General features: G+C 32.7%; 1 protein-coding gene across 6 annotated transcripts in view; it reads left to right on the top strand.

Annotated features, from left to right (window-relative positions):
* Positions 1-12,314, top strand: part of LOC107064848 (uncharacterized) — a 132,729-nt gene extending 120,415 nt beyond the window's left edge. For all 6 annotated transcript variants that reach the window (XM_089174865.1, XM_089174869.1, XM_089174866.1 and 3 more), the window contains 3 exons: positions 2,282-2,394; positions 2,550-2,623; positions 5,401-12,314. In XM_089174865.1, the coding sequence (XP_089030991.1) occupies positions 2,282-2,394; positions 2,550-2,623; positions 5,401-5,489 (276 nt within the window). In that variant the 3' untranslated portion in view covers positions 5,490-12,314. The remainder of the gene's footprint in view (positions 1-2,281; positions 2,395-2,549; positions 2,624-5,400) is intronic.
* The last annotated feature ends 4,367 nt before the right edge of the window (positions 12,315-16,681 follow it).

The following is a 16,681-nucleotide window of genomic DNA, read 5'->3' as shown; positions in this document are numbered from 1 at the left end:
ACGACGACGAAAAGATTATTATATAGATCTCTTTTGTGTTTATTGAACGGTAAAAAAAATAAAAGAAAAGAAAAAAAAAGAAAATAAGATCCGAGGGAAATAGGGTTGTTCTTCTCTCTTTCTCTCTCTCTCTCTCTCTCTCTCTCTCTCTCTCTCTCTCTCTCTCTGTTCTTCTTATTTGTTTATTTCTTTTTGTTTTCCTCGTTATTACTCTCACCCTTTCTTTTTATTTTTCTGCTTGGAAAATTTTTTCCTACACGAACTGGAAACATTTTTATCGATCATGTTTACTGAATAATTCATTTCCCTTTGTTGTTAATATGTACGTTCAACATTGGAAATAAAACCAAAAAAAAAAAAAAGAAAAAAAGGAAAAACAGTTTCTTTTAAAGAGACCAGGTACTTTTTATTTTTTTATTTTTTTTTTTTTTCATTGTTGTTACTGACATGTATTTCGCGAGAGGAACCATTTCTTTTCTTCGACAGTACTAATCTCGTTCCACCTCAATTAATTTTTACGATGCTACCAGAGAGAAAGAACGAGAAAAAGAATGAGAAAGAGGAATAGAGACATAAAAATGAAGATTGGAAAAGGAAAGAAATAGAAAAAGAAAGGAAAATGGGGGCTGGGGGGCAGGAGAGGGAGGGGGTGGAACCTTTATAAAACGCTTTACCCGAGCTGTTTTTCTTCGGAAGCAATCGTTACTGGAAAATTTATGCGCTCGAAGAGACTCGCGTATCCGGCCTTTTTCTTTGCTGCTTCTGCTTCTGCTGCTGCTCTCTTACCGTGGGATGATGATAAAATTTAAACTGGCGCGAATGCAAAAAAGAAAGGGAAAAGAAAATAAGCATTATGAAGATGTTTGAAAAATCGAACGGTTCAAATTTAGAATGCTCGGTCCGATCGTCAGAAAAGCTTCGAAAAGTGGTAATGGCCTGACGAAGATCAAGAATAATCTGAATAAGAAAATAGATTCTGATGGGAACTGTAATTAGGGGAATTCGAAAAAACCGAGACAGAGACAGATAGAGAGAGAGAGAGAGAGAGAGAGAGAGAGAGAATATAAAAAAGAAAAAAGTAATTAATCAATTAATTGTTTTTCGCGTTCGCAAAATAAAATATTCACAAACTTTGTATCATAGGGAAGTTGGACAGGTAAAAAAAATCAGAACATATTGTTTTGATCCTTTTGAACGTTTCATCCTTTTACTAGGACTTCTTTAGCAACTCGATCTTCTATGTACTACTAAGATATACATTATATATATTTTTTTCTAATACATAAACTAGACCTAATACCAATAAAATCGCGATTAATTAAAAATTCATTTGTAATAAAAGTAATTAATATCTTTAAACTGACCATTTCTTACATTTCTTTTATTATTTATTTTTTTTTTATTTGGTTTTTCTTGAATTTAATTAACACTTTTTAACAATAAGAAAGGATAGATATTTTCTATGTATTTTCATGTTCTTTATTTTCTTCATTTGCTAGTAATTACTGATTTCAAACGACCTTATGATCATAATCATCCACTTCTAATTATTCCTCTCTAAATCCTCAAAGAGACCTACAATCTTTTCGCTCATTAAATACCTTCAAAGAGTATTCCTCATTTCTACCATCCCTTCCTGATGTTCCACATTTGTACATAGATATAATATTACGTATCTTTTAAAAGTTAAATCTTTCGCAAGTATCCCAAGTAATCCTGTCGATAAGTCGAACATCTTTATTAATCCAATTATATGTTTTATCTATGTATCAAGCGTATTTATCACCGTGATTACTTATCAACAAACTTAAATTATTATATTATTTCGGTTTTGACTGTTTACTCGTTTTAAAAGCGTCACCGTTTATCGTAAATCCTAAATTTCTCGTTCATTTTCACATTTGATTGCTAACAACATTACATCCTATCTCTCTCACTCTCTCTCTCTCTCTCTTTCTATATATTCTCTCTTTTATTCATAGAATCATACACACACACATATTCGTATCATGTCGTTATATGCAGCTGTTCGTATTTTCGCAACATTCCATGATGATAGGATTCATTGAGTTGGCTCGGAAAATGAAAATTTTCCATATACGGACATCATCGCGCTTTTATAACGATGAGTGGGTTCGTGGCGTTTTACTACCATATATAAAAGCTTTAAATTATTTATTTAAATATTGTAATTCTCGTTTACATCCTGGTAGTTAAACGTCAAATGTTGAAAATTCATTTTACCTAAATTCATGTCATCGCGTTTTGTTCTTCTCTTTAGGTGAAAGCTGATTTGGAAGGGAAACTAGAACAGCACGGTATGATCTCGATGATATCGAGTCTCCGACTGAAACTCGAACCTGATCATCTCTCTAGTGAGAAGATAAACGTCAGGTAAAGTTTCTAACTCATAAATGACGCATTTTACTTCATCCTTTAATATTATCTTCCCCTTTGTTTCATTATGTTTACGTTTACATTTTCTTTTACGTTAAGTTTCTCTTAACATTTATTCACTTTTTTTTTTTGCTGTTTTTTCTATTTTCAAGATGTGAAGCAACCGTACAATCGAATCAAGAACAGAACGGTCAAATCTATGACGTAAGGACAACGGAATTTTTCGGTGAGTAAATTATTTTATTATCTATTAAACAAATTATCAATAAAAATATAATTTATAATTCACAGAAATTGAAAGAAAAGTTTAAGAGAAATTTTCTAATAAAAATTCAAAGAGACAATACTTTTTTTCTATTTATAAATCTTGCATGAATTTAAAACATTAAACCCATGATAGTACCCATAAATTAACATTATTTCGTCGAAATTGCAATACCCTTTTTTTTAATAATTTAACTGCGACTTTTTAATCAACCTACCGATATTTTATGAATCTTAAGTTAATAAAATTATCATATATATATATATATATATATATATATATATATATATATAGTAGGATAGTAGGAACTCGAGTAAAGGCTAACGTTACCTTTCGTTAACCGCGAATGAAAATCTCTCGTGAGAAAAGCACCACCAAGAAATTGAAACAATATTTTACAAGTACTATCTACCAAAAGTAATATACTATCTATTATCTTACCTTCTACAATCTCCTTTTATACTTTTCTATCTCTCTTTTTTTTTTTTCTTTAATCCTTTTATTACATCTTTTTTACTCAATGTCTTTCCTAGAATATGGCAAAGTTCGTCGGTGTTAGTTATCCTTTAATTGCGATTTAAATTAGTCGTAGTATTCTACAAGCTTGTCCATTTTATTAGTATTCCTTCGTACCTTTCTCTTATTCTTATTCCTTATTTCTTATCTTATCCTATCTTCTACCCAAATTTTCTCTCATTTTCTTTCTCTTGTTTCTCTCTTTCTCTCTCTCTCTCTTTCTCTCTTTTTCTGTTCGTCTTTCTTCATCTTTCAACAACCCTATCTCTCGTCGAGAAAATAAGGTAGTAAAATTACGTGACATTTCCGAAAGAAGAAGCATCGTTTAATCTCATGAAATTAGCGACTGTTACCTCTTGACTCGACATTTTCATTACTCTTATATGTATTCGTTCGTCGCGGGTGTTACTTTAGAGATAATTAATACCATATACTAACGTCAATATATGTATGTATATGCATATATACATAGAAGATGCGTCAACTAACTTTATTACGTGATAATATATTTCCCTTATTTTTGATTACGCTATTAAAATATTTGGAACGATGCCACGTGATTTTCAAAAATTTATACTACGACAGGAAATATTCTTTCTCATCTCATTGTCAGTTATTTTTTATGTAAATGATAACTTACGTTGAATATGAGACTTAATTAATTTTTGATATCATTCTAAATCAACCAAAAAAAGAAGAGAAGAAAAAAATATTAGAATAAAATATGTAGAATTTTTTTTCAATGTTAAAACATGTGTTTTATAATTCATTTAACTTTAATAAGAGTCAAAACTTGATTTATTAATACTAAAAGTTATTATTTATTAAACACTAGTTAGAGAAGAAGAAAAAAGGGTAGATGTAAAGTTTTAATTACGAATTAAAAATAGAAACACATTTCATTACGAGAATGTTAAGTTTTCTTTGTATAGAATACTTGTACAGGTACGTGTCAAAACAAATTCGTATTTTGCCAATTGGACACAATTGAAAATAACGAATCCATCGAAGTGCTAGTCGTTTGATCGTACTTCCTTTAGCAAATACATTTAGATTGAACCGAATCGTGTGAGTTTTCTCATTCGTATGTACACATATATAAATGTATTAGTACATATGCACGTGGAGACTGTTACCAATGAATATCAAGAATAATCAAATGGCCATTAGTTATGCAACGCCACGGCATATAAATCCCAGTGGGAAGAGCTTTGTCGAATTACAATGCAAATAATACGCGGCATTTGACCAATCCCGAGTATAACGATGCCATTGAAACCTTCTCCAAACTGATGATAAAGTGCATACATGTAATAGGTATATCCCACTCCCCACCTACTCTCTGTTAGTATATGCACGTATGTGTGCATATCGGTACATATCCATGGTGCTGCTCACCTCTCGACATTTTAATTCAATCCAAAACATGACCTGTCGTCACTAACAAGTTTTTCCTTACTTGAAAATATATAAAAAAAAAAAAACATATTCCTTTAAATGGATAAATTATTATGTAAGAAAGAAAGAGAGAGAGAGAGAGAGAGAGAGAGAGAGAGAGAGATACAAAAATAAAATAAAAGAAAGAATAAGAAAATTTCAATATGAAATAGAACGATAAACATAATATTCATGAAGTTTTCGACGTCTTGTCGCTTTTCAAACATATAACCGAAGATGGAAGATATTTTCTTCTATGGGAAAATATAGTAGAATCACTGTATATAAAAATGTTAACTCTTCGAAACGCTTTTATCAATGTTATTTTTCAAAGTACGCAGGTAATTGGAATAAATCCTTTTTTTTCTTTCTCTCTCTCTCTCTCTCTCTCTCTCTCTCTCTCCTTTTCGAATACGTTCTTTTTAAAAAGACCAATGGAAAAAACGAAATGAGATCGTAAATTGTATACCACTATATGGTGATATTCAACGAAAAATTTGTTCGAAACTTTTCAAATCCATTTTTATTCCCTAGAAAATATTGTATGCATACATGCATGCATGCATTTGCGCTTTCGTAATATATATTTTCTTGTTTTTTTTTTTCTTTCATGCAAATAATATACTTAATGTAGATATACGTAAGCAAGGTCAGATAAAATATTTTTTTCATAATTTCTAACAAAATTAACGTCATTTAAATACTCATTAAAGTAATAATGAAGTGAAAAACTGAAAAACTAAAAGACTAAGCCCCTTGTTTTTTTCTGATTTATTATGTTTCAGTTCAAGGACAAGCTAATCTCCTGAGGCCATCCGCGTGTCTACTGTTGTTGACCCTTTTCTCGCTACAACGATTATTGCTGCCTCTTTAGACACCCTAGAAAAAAAGAAAAAATAAGAGAGAAAAAAAGAGGGATAAGAATTTCCTAAGACTTTCTTTTGTCCTTTCTCTCGTTCTCCTCTTTCGACTCGCATTTTTTTCCCCCTAGCCTTAAAAAGAAGAGAGAGAAAAAAATAAAAAGAAAAAGAGAGAGAAAAGAGAAAGGGTGAAAAGGGTGAGAAAGATTAAGATTGGAATAAAATAAAGAACGTATTTAATAAAAAAAGAAGAAATAAAGAGGACTAGAGGAATAAAACGAAACATTTTGAGTTTCGTGACGAAAGACAATCACATCGTCGATACTGATCGATGATGATGGATGATGGATGATTAATAATGGTCGGCAAGGAACAGGGAAACGTTGTGGGGGAAATAGTTTTCAATTAATTAATTAATCGTTGACTGTACAGTCTCGCATCTCGCGAAAAAAGAGTATGCTAAGTATCTCTTCTACACAATTGTTGTTTTTTCACGGGTAACACCCGTTATAAATATACAGATTGCGCGTAGATAGTCAATTGTGCGAAAAACGAAAGGGTAAAAATTAAAAACAAAAAGGAAGCGGAAGGGGTGAGAATAAAAGAAAAAACAAAATATCGACTCGCATAAAAGAGGTGCATTGAACTTGAATAACGCACAAGAGAAAAAAAAAAGGGAAAGAAAAACGGGAATGGAAGATAAATAAAAAAAAAGGATAGATATATGTATATCTATATATATATATATTTAAATCCTTTAACGTCATTTGTAATTGAGCACCGATTGTAAACGAATAATAATCGAACAACCAACACAAATATAATTACCCAAAGATTCAATAGAATTTAATTCTATTCGAAAGAATCAATTGTATAATTATTTACGATAAAAAAAAAAATAAAATACAATTTCTTCGTTTATCTTATCGTCAAATGAAATGTGCAATATTTCTAAAATGCAATAAAGTGAAAGTCATGATAACTGCCATCGAAAACAAAAAAAAAAATACCAAAATATTGTTGAAGTTTTGGGATGTTTCTTCGAAGACATGAATCTTCTTACTTTTACAACGATGGAAGTGAAAATCGGGGGTGAGAGTGTGGGTGGGGGTTAGAGGGATAAAGGAACCACGAAGTATAGAGAACGAAAGAAGAGTACGTTTGAAAAAGGAAAATCCAACATTGATTCTTCGAGAAAGAAAGAAAGAAATAAGAGAAGAGAGTAGAGAGAAGAGAAATAAGGGTAAAAGCTTCGAATCGGAAAAAGCTGCGGCACTTTTATTTTCCACTACGAGTATATCACAGAGAGTGCTATTCGTTCTCGTCTTGTCGTAGTGTTTCCATTTCGACGAACGCATTACTATGAGAGCGAACGTTATCGCTGCCTAGCTAGGTATGTAGAAAAAAAAAAGGAACAAAAAAAGGAACGAAAAGGAAAAAAGGGGGACAAAGTTCACGCGCCGTCGTGATCCTTTGCCACGATAAAATTAGCTCGTTACTCAAACCCGCGTCTCGTTCGTTCGTTCGTTCGTTCGTTCGTTCGTTCCTACAAACGTGTGGTTCGTTTTTTCTTTCTTTCTCTCTATCTCTCTCTCTCTCTCAAAAAAAAACGAAAATGAATCATTGGGGGACGGGGGAGGACGTCGTTTTTTTAAGATTATTTTTTTTCTATGCTTCAAGAACGTGTTTCATAGATCGTCCAGCTTAGCTTCTCGATCGAAACGCAATCTGACAAATTTGATATTCTCTCTTGATGAGAGAGAGATGGAAATCAAACTAGACTAGATTACTTATTACACTGCTTGTAAATCGTAAGATAAATTTCTTCTCTCGGATATTTCGTCAAAATAATACAAGTATCGCGGATAAAAAAAAAAAGAAAAAAACAAGGAAAAGAAAAGGTTGAGTTTGCTGATTAAATTTCAACAAAATGAAGAAGAAAATTAAAAATAAATTTCCAAAAAAAAATAAGTTACAAGAGTGAAGGAGAAGAAGAAGAAGCAGAAGAAGAAGAAGAAGAAGAAGAAGAAGAAGAAAAAGAAGGAGGAGAAGTTTTAACGTACACAAAACATAAAGTTCGAGTAAGCGTAGAAGGTTGGAGGGACTTTTTTCTTCCGCAACCCAAGACTGGAAAGAAGAAGAAGAATAAGAAGAAGAAAAAACGAAAAAGTCGTAGACGAGAAAATGTATATAGCAAGAATCGCGTTACGCAGTAAACGAAGGAACGAACGAAGAGTAGACGATACGAAGGAAAAAGTTCTTCTTCTTCTTCTTCTTCTTCTTCCTCTTCCTCTTACTCTTCTTGGAAAGGTCCAAGTGAGAAGAAGTTCGGTGTTACGTAGCATTTATAAAACTTTCCGAATGCCACTTGTCCACCGAGGCGAAACTTAAGATCGTTTCCCATGGAAACGCCTTATGCCGAGACTACTAGTTCTCTCTAGATTCTCTTCAATACTATTGGACGAGTAATAGTAGTAGTAGTAGTAGTAGTCAGCCATGCTTATCTCCACACGACAAACGAATAGGAAGGAATGAATGGTTGTGGTGGTGATGGTGGTGGTTGTTGTTGTTCTGCTTGGAGAACAATGGAAACCATCAAAACGTGGTTCGACCAACTCGACTTTGGGGAGATCCGTGGTCTTCTCTGAAACAAATACACCATACACACAAACACATACACACACGTATATTACGCACTATAGAGACACATAGTAACATTCGTTATAATGAGTTCTTAACTCGAAGGTACGTTTGATAATCTCAGATCGTATCGAATAAAAAGACACATTTTGACCTACAACAACGAACAACAACATCCATCCTATAAACTGAAAACTTGGTATGATCTTAAACACGATAAACCAAACCTAACAACGTTCTCTCTCGCCAACTTCTTTTTCAAACCCAAAAGATTAAAATCGTGAAAAGAAGTTTATTTCAGAAAAGTCGATTTATAAAAGGTTGACTATCTCGTGTCTGACCTAGCTCGAGACGTTATCAAATCGTTCTATTTAACTGACAGTAGCCTTGTGAACACGTTCGTATAAATCGGTTATGTTCGCAGAGTAACCGATCTTTCTACAGAGCAAACTCAAATCTTCCTACCATGATAGACGCTACTATATATATCTAAAGACGGCACTCGATAATAAACCTTACACACACACACACACATACACACGTACGAATACACACGCTTACATCTATACATAGATATATAGATGTGACGCGTGATATAGCACGCGACATATCAGAAACGTAGACCGTAATATGCGGTCGTCCTTCCATTATAGTATGCTTCCTCTACCCTATAGTCTGGCCTATCATCCTTGCTGAAGAGAAGAGAAGAGAAGAGAGACATCGCATCATCGTTAGACTAGACGCATCAAGAAACCACTTTGTCGGTTCCTCCTTTCCGTCTAAAAGCAACATCTCTTTAGGCTGGTTTCTCGAAGAACCGAACCGAACCAAACTGATAAAGTAGGTATCGTTTTATGCATATAGTTTCTCAGAGGGTGGGCAGGTGGTTACAAGGGGGAAAGTAGAGAAGTCTGACACGCGTTCAAACCAACCTTTCCTACATCTTCCAACGTTTTACCTCGAGAAAAGGGGGCCTGAAAAAAAAGAAAAATAAGAGAACCAGGTGAAAAATCGAATCGTCATTCGAGCCTTTCTAGTCGCGATAGCTACTAAGAGCCTCTCATCCGACACGCTCGAAGATAAAAGTAAAGCGACGTGGTATGAGCTTAGAGGTGGGAGTGGGGGATTACAGAAGGGGGAAAAGAATCGCGAGTGAACTGTGAGAAAGATGTGAGGAGGGAGAGAAAGAAAGAATCGAAAGCAAAAGAGCAAAACGCGAGAAAAGGGACATTAAAGGGAATCGTGGGATGTCGAAGGGAGTTAAGGGGTGTAAAAGGGGTGATAGAGGTTTGGTAGGTTTGAACGAAAGAAAAGAAAAATTCTCTCACTAACGCTTTGTCCTTGAGAAAGCTCATTCGAGCGAGAGCAAGCAAAGGCAAGTAACCCATCCAGACTTCTCGCATCCAACTTTTCTATTTTCAACACCTACTTTTTTATCTCTTGCACTTGCCCACTTTTTCATTTTCCTTTTTTCTTTTTCTTTTATCTCTGTCACTCGAGCTCTTTCCTTTTCTCTCCTGTTTTTGGGTTACTTGCTTATTTTTTTTTTTCTTTCATTCGACTTCTATCCTCAGGTTCAACTAAATCGTTTTCGAAATCTCATTTACACTATCAGGATCTACGAAGGATTGCTATTGTTTTTATTTTTCTATTTCAATTTTCACGCTTTTTCCTTTATTTCATAAAATAATCTTTCATTGATACGTCATCCTCGTTGCTAATTAAATAAATGCATTATCGTCCAGGTGTGTGTTATTTTCTTTTTCTCTTCGATTCTATTCGTTAAATAATAAAATGATGTTTGTTTCGATACATGTGTCGTAACGATCGATGCGATATTTTTCTTCTCTCTTTCGTCTATTTTCTTCTCGAAACAAAACAAAAAAAAAGAAAAAAAAACGATAAATTTTAAATAAAATCCATATTAAAAAATATTTTTCGTTAACTCTTTTCCAGAGTCGAAATTTATTCCAACGAATGTTTTTAACACGTGAACGAGTTACACCAGTGTTACGTCAACACGAGGCAAGATTTCATAGACACATAGTGCCTCCTGACGAAAAAAATAAATAAAAAGAAACCCCCAAGATAAAAAAGAAAAACAAAAAGAAATTAAAACGACGAAGAATCGTTTTTTGTTTTTTCGAAATCTTCCACCCACCAACCTCCTCGTCATTTTTCAATCGCCAAACGAGAAATTCAAATTATTATCGTGTCCCCTTTTTTGTCTATCATTTATTTTTTTCTTTTTGTATTTTTTCTTATTATTTCTCTTCTAATAAATTTTCCTTCGAAAAACATTCCAACGAGTAACGGAATCGATATCCATTCCAGAGAGAATCGTTCGTCATCATTCGATATATATATATATATATATGTCGTCGCGATCACGAATATTTAGTCACGCGTTCAGGTTCTCACGATTTCTTCCTTCGTTATATAACGCGAAAGATATACGAATATTAAAATAAAAAAATAAAAATACACATATATACATCACATATCACGTATCATCCCTGTTGGTATACGTAAGATAGATAGACGCAACGCACTTCTTTTTTCCTTTATTTTTAATTTTTGTTTCATTTTTTTTTTTTTATTATTATTTTTTCTTTTACCTCGGACGATGGCCCCGAGGCCGTGAAATCGTCGACATTCCTAGTCGAGATAACATGAAATGTTCAAATCACCGACTAAACAAAAAAAAATCTCCACGAGACATTTGTATAAACATTGTACATACATACATACATAGATACATACATACATACAAACGTACATATGCATATATACCTATGTAAGCTGTGTGTGTGTATATGAGAGAAAGAGAGAAAGAGAGAACGAGAGAAAGAGATAGAAAGACAGGTGAGAATACGTGCAATGAACCAAGAGAAAAAAACGTTTTGTATTGCGATACGTTAACGTGGGAGCGAATTTCAAAGAACCTTTTGTGCTTTCGATGGTCCATTAAAAGAATGAAAACAAAAATGATGCGTCGTTCTCGTCCTCGTCGTTCGTGTATATATATACATATATATACATATCCATATCATATACATACATATACATACGTGCATACGTATATCAAAATATAGCTCGTTGGTGATATCTTCCTATTCCTTGTTTCTCCTCCTCCTTCTCCCTTTCCCTCTCCTCTTCTCATTCTACTTCATTACCTTCGTTCGAGTAACGAAAGATGATATTATTATTTTGCTATCGAACGTGATCGAGTAAAAAAACCTCGAAAAAATCTTTCCACGTCTCGTACGTTCGCACCCCACACGAGGTTTAGCTGTAAATGAATGAAATGAAATTAAATGAAATGAAATGAAAAGAAAAAAGCAAGAAAAAAAAAACAAGAAATATAAAATATAAAAATAAGAAAATATAAATATAAATATAAGTAAATATAAACAAAAACCAAAATACTACTCAGTGTTTAGCCTTCAGTTGTTACAAAGCTTCCGATACACACGTTACAATTTAAGGAAAACTAAACGTTGAAACAACGGGATAATATTAAATAATTGAGATTGTTTATGTGTGTATGTGGGTCGTCGCCAGTAACATACATACATATATACAAATATACAGAGATAAAAGCGCGCGTTACAGGCATATACATGCAAACAGTTAAACCACAATAAATGCATAATAAACATTGTTTAACTCTCTCGTGGATCACTGTTCAAACGAGAAGCTTTTCGTCGAGTCGAAAACCGGGCAACAACACATAACAACCTACTACTACATATGTACCTATACCTTACTTGTGCATACACATATAAATACATATATACCTAATACCGTAATATAAATAAATAACAAAACAATAACAACAACAACAAACAACATTCTCACAGCTCGAAGAAACTTTTCTCGCGTGCACTTTATTAAAATATCCGATGAAAATAGAAATTTGACGCGAAAGAGTTTAAAGAGAATGTGTATGTGTGTGTGTGTGTGAGAGAGAGAGAGAGAGAAAGAGAGAGAGAGAGAATGAGAGAGAAAGAAAGAGAATAAAAAAAAATGTGAGAAAGAATATATGAAGAAACAAAATAACGAAAAAAAAAGAAAAAAAAATAGAAATTAATAAACAAAAATAACAAAACAAAAAAAAAATGAACAGGATTATGTACTTATGTGTATGGCCTAATGTATATATTTCGCATATTTAGTAATAAATCATATTTCATTAATTCTCGATTACTTTATTAATAACTACCCGCCCCACCCCTCCCCACTCATTATGGACTCTATCGTCTCAGCCAATGAAAAACGGTAAGTAAAATCGATCGAATATTTCCAACGTCATTATATCAAATTACCTATCTACCTATCTTCTCTGGCTCCTATAAGAAAATCTTTCACGTCTTTACAAGATGAAATTGCCGTTGGATTAACTATCCCGGAAAGAAAAGCAGCCTTTAAAATAAAGAAAGAAAAAAAACAGTAGGGGAAAAAAAATCCTGAATCAAACGATTCACTTTAACATTTATAATTATAATTAATTTTCATTATTTCTTATTTCAACGTACAAATTTTTTTGTTTGTAAAGATTTTTCTTACTAATTTAGTTTAATTTTTGTCTGTTTTTTTTTTCTTATTGGAAAAAAATGATAAAGATAACATATATTATATAATATTATTTTTCTTTTTGATATAATACGAAATGAAAATGATTGCAAAGATAGAAAGAAAGAGAAAGAGAATTTTGCTTCGAGGCAACTGACCCTTCGTGCTCGACGATAATATCATTGAAATGGGATGGGTGATTTACGAGCAAGAAAAAGATAGATAGATATGATAGGATAGGATAGGATAGGATAGAAAAAGAAGGAGAAATAAAGAAAGAAAGAAAAAGAAATAAGTTCGAAGACGCAAGGATGAGCTCGATACAATATGAATTCCCCGGCGAATAAACGTTCGGTCAATGGCGACGAGCCGGAAGGCGATTAATGCTAATGGCTCGTGCAAAACGAGAACCCATCGTGTTCTACCGTTTGAATATGTATCGATGCATATTTTACTTCACAACGAAGAGTAAAGGAGAAGACGAAGAGAGTAACAAAGATGGAGAGAAATACAGTTGAGGGGTAGGTTGGTTGGTTGGTTGGTTGGTTTGGTTTGGTTGGTTGGTTGGTAGAAGGGGGTTCGTGTTCGGGGTAGGGGTTTGTAGGAGAATCGAGGATGGTGGTAAGGGTTGAAGAAGGACGGAGATGGGTTGGACAGTCAGGAAAGACTCGTTGTAGGGATTCTCACCAATCGGCCGCCGGCTGAAAATCCATGATCGTAAAAAGGATTTAAAACGTCGGACTAACCCGAGACACAACTTCGCCAGGGATAAAAGAAACCTTTTTTAGACGTAGCTAGTTGTGTTACTGTACCAGAGATGCAAGAGAGACAAAAGAAAGAATGGACCGACAAATTTGCCACTGCGTTTTGTAAAATATAATATCGTTTGGGGAACAAAAAAATTTCTTTACGTATTGGATTATTTTTTAAAAGGGAAAATAACACATTTTTCAAAGGATTTTCTTTTTTGTTTCTTCGATATAGTTCAAATAAAAAAGTATTATTAAATTGTAATAATATTAAATCTACCAAATGATTATGCGTAATTATTTAATAACAATGATAAGATCATTTTTATATAATAATTAAACTATGTAAATATTTATTTTGAACTATCATAAAATCTGATAAAAAATGTAAAATTAACATTCAAAATTTAAGATTACATGTAATCCATTTAAGATACATGAAATGTCAAATGATATTATTTGAATTTTCAGTATGTAAATAGATAATTGTCTTATCTTACTTTATTTTGCGACTATTTTAAGTACCGTAATGCTTAAATGTATACTTATCATAGGATCAAACAGAAAAGAGTATCTCGTAAATAAGTTTTTAGTGAAATTTCGTAATTACTCTCGTTAAACGTGAAGAAGATGGAAAAATAAGTGACACTTCTAATATACACATAGCGAAGTATATTTTCACCTAGTAAGATTATATGTGTCACATCGATGGATCTGATAAAAATGAAAATTTTAGATGGTGAAAATATAACGTTATCTTGTTGAAAGTAGAACGAGGTATGTACAAAACATTATTAAATATATACATATATGTGCATATATATTATAATAATAAAAAAAAAAAGAAAATTCTTGTACAATAAAAAAGAAGTTAGGAAAAATCGATATATAATATATAAATGAGTTTATAATTTATATTGTACTTTAATGTAGCTTGAAGATGAATTAATTTCGCTTGTTAGTGAGGAGGAATTGATAGACAACTCGCGTTGGATATGAGTAATCGATTGGTAATCATACGGAGGAATGAGCAAACCCTAGAAGGTCAGTAACGCATTTGCAGAACATCGATATTGAGGAATTGCAAACAAATATGGCGTAGGATGGTTCTGGTTCGTCTAGGATGTTATCGATGCGTGGTACAGAATCGATCGTGCCGGAAGCGTTGATCGTGCGATAATTCAAAGCTCGTAAGGCGGTCCACTAGAAGGGTGTTACCCCATAGCGTGTAAACAAACGAGACACGACCGTCTCAAGTACCTTCAGGGCTTCTAACCTTCCTTCCTTCCTTCCTTCCTTCCTTTCTTTTTTTTTTTTTTTTTACTTTTACTTTTATTTTTCTTCTCCCTTCTAAACCATAGAGAAACGATATTTCCCAACAATATTATTCTTACCTCGTTTTACGCTTTACCATGATTTTAACACGATACGCGAACAAGTACTTACTTACTTACTTATGCATATAAATGTCGTACTCTGATACGACTTCATAACACGGTAGTCGGAAAGATAACGCAATAATTAACTTCACACAAGTTAATTTCGTCGTTACGTTGGAAAAAAAAGGAATAAATAATATTTAATCTATGCGCAAGCAAAAGTCACTAATTAACATTTATGCTAATCTGGGTTATTGCTCGATAAAATAATTTTTTAAATGGGAAAAGTATGTGCTTTCTGTTAATATTATCATATTGTAGTAATGAGTAGTAATTGATTCAAAATATATATATATATATATATTATAAAAATGTATAGTATTTGAATATCAATCCAAAATTCATAATTGACATAATATTTAATCATTTTCTACAAAAATAAATGATCATAAATTATTCAAATACAAATGTTACTCATAATATTGGAACAAAAATTAAAATAAAATACATTTTTAACAAATGTCTCTTCTGTTAACTTTTCACATGTTTATTACGAAACACCCTGTATATTGATTCGTCTATTCTTTATTTTAATCTTAAAGCCAGTCGACGAGCGTGAATGTACGCAACCATGATTGCACATATGTAAACGTAAAGACAGATGCTCGGTAATTGTTAAATCGCGTGCTGTGATCGAAGATATCCCGCGACTTTGAGTACACCCCTTCTCAACTTTACCACCCCTACCCCTCTACCGCTCCCCACCGTTCATCCACCTTTCTACGCTATACTAGTACCTTCTTTTTCTTTTTTTTTTCATTCCCTCCCACTTTATTCGACGCAATAACATTTTATGAGCAGCACAGCTTTTGCTCGAAGGGTAGCAACCACCTTACGAGAACCCCTTCTATACGTTTCTATCGACGATAATAAAACTCTTGAAAGCTTTAAGCTTTCCCATATATTACATATGTATATATATCTATATATATATAGATTTTTCTCACGAACAAACACTCAAAGAAACAAAAAAGAAATTAAAGGAATAAAAAGATTTAAGATGTAACGTTTATAAATCGTTTATACATACGAATAAACAAACGTTGTTGATATTAACATACAAATAATGAAGGAATATAATTGGCAATTGTACAAAACGATAGACAAATAAAATGTTTAGTTAAGAAAAACAGTGGGGAAAATAAAAAAAGAAACAAAACGATTTTTCCTTGTATTTTATTCTTCTTCATTCTCTTTTAATTAACGATTAAGGATTTAACAATATTTTTGTAAAATTATTATTTAAATATTAATTATTCGTATAAAATAATGATCTAAAAATATTATAAAATACTTAACAAAATTGCAACCCTTCAAATTGATTACCGTTAATCAACTTATATTTTCCTTCGAGCAATTAATTATTTTTAATATCGTCCTTTTGATTACTTTCTTTACCTTCATTCTCAATTTCTTCCTAGCTTCGTAATCTTTACATAAAAGCCACGATAAGTTGGTTAATTGAAACCGATCGAAGCATCGAACGATGGAAAACAAAAAAGAAAATAAATTTCAAAGGGATAAAGAGAGAACGGTGGTAGCGGCATTAATTCGATTGCATTAATTCTACCGTTATGTAAATAACAAAAGCTCGAAATCTTTTTAATATCTTCGGAGCTTCGGGAAAACCTACGAAAGATGAACAATGACGCGTATTCGAGCGAATGAGAAACGTTATCTTTTCTCTGTGCCAATCTCTCCCTTTATTCCCCTTTTCCACCCGCTTCATCGAAACTTTATTAAAATTTTTCTAATATCCCAGTTATATCCGAGCTAAGGTTTTTTGTGTATCCATAAAAAAGT

This window comes from Polistes dominula, unplaced genomic scaffold (genome assembly GCF_049000335.1).
Source record: "Polistes dominula isolate Pdom_NZ unplaced genomic scaffold, Pdom_raw_medaka contig_16, whole genome shotgun sequence".
Lineage (NCBI taxonomy): Eukaryota > Metazoa > Arthropoda > Insecta > Hymenoptera > Vespidae > Polistes > Polistes dominula.
This window is presented reverse-complemented; position numbering and strand designations above follow the sequence as displayed.